The sequence below is a fragment of the Chenopodium quinoa genome, unplaced genomic scaffold, assembly GCF_001683475.1.
Source record: "Chenopodium quinoa cultivar QQ74 unplaced genomic scaffold, ASM168347v1, whole genome shotgun sequence".
NCBI lineage: Eukaryota > Viridiplantae > Streptophyta > Magnoliopsida > Caryophyllales > Amaranthaceae > Chenopodium > Chenopodium quinoa.
In genome coordinates this window covers 2,832,101-2,837,467 of record NW_018743503.1, presented here as the reverse complement: position 1 = coordinate 2,837,467, position 5,367 = coordinate 2,832,101, and the positions used below count along the sequence as shown (strand labels likewise).

The 5,367-nt window shown below is 34.9% G+C and overlaps 1 protein-coding gene across 1 annotated transcript; it reads left to right on the top strand.

The window, feature by feature from the left end:
• LOC110739532 lies at positions 1 to 4,798 on the top strand. Its single transcript, XM_021919980.1, has 8 exons — positions 1 to 426; positions 855 to 967; positions 1,235 to 1,284; positions 1,875 to 2,108; positions 2,203 to 2,355; positions 2,923 to 3,018; positions 3,105 to 3,125; positions 4,372 to 4,798. Exons 1-8 carry the CDS (start codon positions 161 to 163, stop codon positions 4,537 to 4,539), a joined length of 1,101 nt encoding a protein of 366 aa, XP_021775672.1. The 5' UTR covers positions 1 to 160; the 3' UTR covers positions 4,540 to 4,798.
• Positions 4,799 to 5,367: the final 569 nt, after the last annotated feature.

Genomic DNA, 5,367 nt, shown 5'->3' with positions numbered 1-5,367 from the left:
AAGAATTTCGGTATTTTTCCATTAACATTTAGAAAAAAAAACAAACCATGGAATTAATTTTTTTTAATTAAAAAAAAAAAAAGTTTAAACGTTATCCATCAAGACAAGGACAATCCTTTCTTCATTCTCCCCCTCACAGACCTCACTGTCTGCATCATCAATGGCATTGTATTCCAAAACTCTGACCTCAACATTCCTCAATTGCAATGGCAGCTCAATCAAAAACCACAAAACATCAAAAAGAGAAGCTCATCGTTCACTCACAATTCACATGATGGCCTCAACAATGGAGTCATACGAAGAGGGTAACCTCGAAAGACCCAAATGGACTGGCCAAACTCCTCTTTCTCGTCTTGTTGGTGCTCTTATTTCCTTCAAACCTCTTTATTCTGTCATGAAATTTGGTGCTAGACAAGCCCTTATCAGGTCTACCCTTTTTCTTTCTATTTTCCCTTCAATTTTGAATTTATTTGGGGTTTTTTTAAGATAAGTTTTTGAGTTTGCAGAAAAATAATTGATTCTGAATTGTTGTAGTACAGTATGACAGAAATTTGAATATGTGGGTTTTTATTGTTTTGCTTAAATATGTAGAAATTGGTTTGCTTTCAGTGCAGAAAGAGTAACAAAAGGGCAGTGATGTAAATGAGATTTGATTCCAGGTCTTGGGTAATTCCTCGAGACTTTAAACAGCTAAGTTAGTGGGCAGCTGAATTGTTGCTTTGATTTGTCTACATTGGGTTTTGTGAAATGGTCTTAATTTCTCCTGTTAATTAGATGTTTTGCTTACTGTCTGCATATAGTTTAGATAAACATAAACATTGGCCATTCTGTTGAAGTTGTGGGATTTGAAACAGTACAGCTGAGAAAACAGATATACCATGGAGGGAGATGACTAATGAGATATTGGAATCGGAGGTCTACAAGGAGATGGAGAGCGTTCAAAACCCGAACATTGTATACCCAGATTGTAATTTCTCTTCTCTCTTGTATCTAATTGCAAGGCTTATAATGTGGTCATTTTGTATTCGAATAAAGTTTAGAATTGGTTTAAACAATGAGCTTATATGCTTTGCTGTTGTAGTATTAGTATTAAGTTTAGAATTGGTAAGCAAGATAGAAATCATGATGTTGTAATCCTTTAATGATGAGTGATTTAGTTAGGAAAAAATATTGATTTGTTCGGCTTTTGAAAAATTTAGGATGATAATGTTGGACCATTGTGTTGTCATTGCAGATTATCTAAATCCTTTCCATGCTTATGATGAAGGAAACCTTTCATGGCTGGTAATTTGCTAATTCTTGTTGGTATTTTTGTAGTTATATATTAGACTTCTGCTATATTATTATGGTGCTTTTATTTGTTGTGTAGAATGTGTTGGTCGTGATTATAAAAGGGTTAGATGTGTGAAAGCCTACTATTAACCGCACTAAGATCACTGATAAGCATTGGCTAATTTGTGGGTTGTATTCAAACAAGCCTTATAATGATTATTATCGGTTTAGCCAAGAAATTTCAATGGCACTAGATACCATGGAAATAGACTAGATTCGTCAACTATCTTAAGAAATCAAATGTAGGCAGTGAGGCACAAGCTGCACAACATGGGAGACATAATTTTCAATGGCACAAGCTGCACAACATGGGAGACATAAATTTCAATGGCTCAAGCTTGCAAACTGATGTTCTTTGCTTCTAGGATACAAACTGCCGAAAACTTATTAAGGAACTTTTCATGGGAACAAATGTTATCCCTGGGATAATGGATTTTTCAAACATTCTAACCTTTTAAGCATCCAAACTTATATAAAATCTTTGTTCAAATGTGAAATGGTCCAAGAGTGCAATTTGTTACTGATTGCATTTGTGAATGTAGGCTGCAGCAGAAGCAGAGCCTGCCACCATGTCAATTACTAGAAGAGCTATACCTGATGCTGCTTCCCTGGATGAAGCAATTGAAGTAGTACGTGGGAATTGGCTTCGAGTAATTGAGCAACATCATCTAGAATACTCTGGTAATTCTGTAGTTGCGGACATCTTAGACATAGGATGCTCTGTAGGTTGGAGCACAAGATTTCTGGCCAACAAATTTCCTTCTGCTAATGTCACTGTAAGATTTTGTTCTTATGCAATGTAGATCATGTAAAATGTTTTTTCATCAAGCTTTTTATAGTAGGAAGATAGTTGACAATTGACTGTTGCAGGGGTTGGACTTGTCACCTTATTTTTTGGCTGTTGCTCAATACAAAGAGAAAAATGGATCATCAAGTGGAAAATGCATAAAGTGGGTTCATGCAAATGGTGAAGACACGGGTTTGCCGGCCAAGTCATTTGACATTGTCTCAATTGCTTATGTTGTATGTGTCACCTAAACTTCTTACTCTAATCCATGTGAATCTGTTTTAGTAAGAGTCTGTGACTGATGCCTTTGATCTCTATATAAACCTCTCTTCCCATTGCTTTCTTTTGATTAGTGCAAGCAAAGATTACCGAAATTAACAATTCAACTATGTGTAGTGTATGCAGTCTCATGTTACTTTTTGCTGATTTTCTCATCCTATATTTAGGCTGTGCTTTGTATCTGAGTAGGTAGTCATAAATTAAGTCAACAATAAGATATAAATGTGAGAGACGCATTACTAGCAGCAGGCTTCACAGTCATCAGCTATAAAGGAGTGTAGTGTCGTATAACATTAATAATTGAACACTGAAAAACTAGTATGGCATGAAAGTCTGTAACTCGGTAATTTAAGACTCCAGCAAAGCTAACCAAATACTGTGGTTTGTTGGATCTCTGGTTGAATAAAGTTGCATCATGAAAAATGTTGTCCATATACATGTTCATTGAAGTCTTCAAGAACTTAGAAATATTTTTTTTTTTTTAGTTAAGTGAGTATTCACTAATTTTCTGCTCACACATCCAGCTTCATGAATGTCCAGCAAAAGCGACAGTTAATTTGGTGAAGGAAGCATTCAGGCTTCTTAGACCAGGGGGCACCATTGCTATCACAGATAATTCAGTAAGTTACACATTAATCTCTTATCAACTTTTTGCCCACTGCTATTGCTTTGATATACTAACATTTATTTTTTTGCTCATCTGCAGCCCAAGTCCAAGAAACTTCAGGTAAAACTTCTAACCTGCATCTAGTTTGTGCATTCGGTGTGTTTACAATTTACTTTGAGCTTTGATATATAATAATTGTTGCTGGTGTTATATTGTGGTATTTATTGAATGAGACCGACCTAGGAGTCTAGGACAAGTGAGGTGTTTTAAGGTAATACTTCATATATGTTTAATTATTTATTTTCTTAAGAATATTAAGGCATATCTTATGCCTATTGCTGTAACTTCCTTTTGATAATATTTCTTTTCAAAAATGTCCTTATAATATCTTTGGATTAAGACAACTATGCAAATGCAATGAACCATTACGGAGCTTTGGATTCATAGGGAGCCGTAATATTTGCTTCCTCATCCTTCTAACATTCCCTATTTTAGTTGAAATTTATCCTCGTTAAAAACCCAATTATCTGTACTTAAGCTGATGTAGTTTTCTTTGTATATTTTCATTATTGTGTAATGTGTATGCAAGTTAATGATATCATGTAAGGAGTATGTCATGCAAGATAATTGGAGACCACCCCCATCTTTTGTTTTGGGAATTATGAGTAAATGTTGTGTAATTTTAGTTTCTGTAGATTTAGCTGAATTGGAAAACCTTTTGTCTTACTTACTTCACATGAGCACTCAGCATGAATGCATGATACTCAGGATCCTGTTGCTGCGGTGACATCTAGTTGCTACTTCATAATCTGAATTTTTTGCATTTGTTAGAAATAGATGCTGTTGATTTTCCCCCCTTCCCTTATTGTTTGCATCATGTGCTTTTACTCGGTTTGACCATCAATATCTTTAATTGTGTATTAGAAAAATATTCATAAAGTTAGTGTGAATCTACATATTTGAACCAATTTAACAAGATCTCACATAACTAAGTTAATTCTTGTAAATCAATATGAAATCACAGTCGAAGTTAGTGAACATTAACTCCAAAAAAAAAAATTGGAGCAAACAATTATACTACGTAGTATATTACAAATGATAATCCAATTGGGAAGTAGTTCAGTGGCATAAAATTATACTTCATATACTTTTCTTCATTCATGCAAGTTATCAGTATCTGAATTGGAAAGTAGTATTAATTTTCATTATCATGAGTGAAGAATGCAAGTCGAATACATCTAAAATTCTCAATTCCTTCCGGTATCTAATAGAAAAGGGCTCTGGTGCAGGCGTGCAGCTAAGCATTATCTAGTAGTCATTGTTATCACTGCAGTCTAAACTTAACGGCTTGTTGGTTTTATTTCAGGAACTGTCTCCAGTACTATTTACATTAATGAAGAGCACGGAACCGTTTCTTGATGAATATTACCTGCTTGATTTGGAATCTGCCTTGAGGGAAGCTGGATTTATTCATGTTCATACGATTCTTACAGATCCCAGACATAGGACTGTCACAGCAACAGTCCCACTCTAAGTTTTCACATTCAAGGCAGCATATATCATGTATATTCAGCAACATAATAGCAATATGACCTATAACCAACTCTAGGAAAGCAACCTTAAAAGATAAGGTTGGTTCATGGATGGTCTATATATTCCAATTTTTTTGGAGTCATCAAAGCATGTGTAAATTACGAGCAATTTAGTTTGTTATATGTTGATACTTTTTGTGAGAATTGACTTAATAAAGATTGTGGCACTTTGGGACTTTAAATGCATTATTTTGTTGTTGACTAAGGCTTTTGCTATGAATCGGCCGTTGACTACCATTTTTCGACGTTGACTGTCACTTTCTAACATTGATTGTCAGCACGTGCTACATCAAAAGCTTCGGTTTTCCCCTTTCCTTCTCAACCTTTATTTCCATCATCCTGCCACCATCGGCGTTCACTGTTGTAAGGAGGAGAGAGAAAGACGTATGAGAAAAAGGGAGGAGGAAGCTAGGGTGTTTTTGTTAGTGGGGTGGCCACATATGGGTAATTTTCGTAGGAGGTATTGATGTTTGCAATAGGTAAGAAAGGTAGCTAGATCATGGCGCTTTAGACACCAAGCCAAATCATGTCTCCCAAAATTAATGTTCGATGATTGGATTGTATGAGTTGCTTGAATTGATTAGTGAGAATAGAAGAACATGTAAAAGAATAAACATTTATCCCAACCTGTAACCATTTCCTAACCCATTGAATTTTTATCCTTAAACCAATATAATCCATTAGCATGTTAATTAGGTAAAGCTCAGTATCAATTAATTATCCTAAATAATGACAAAGTAACTTTAAGAGTATACTCAATAACTCTAACT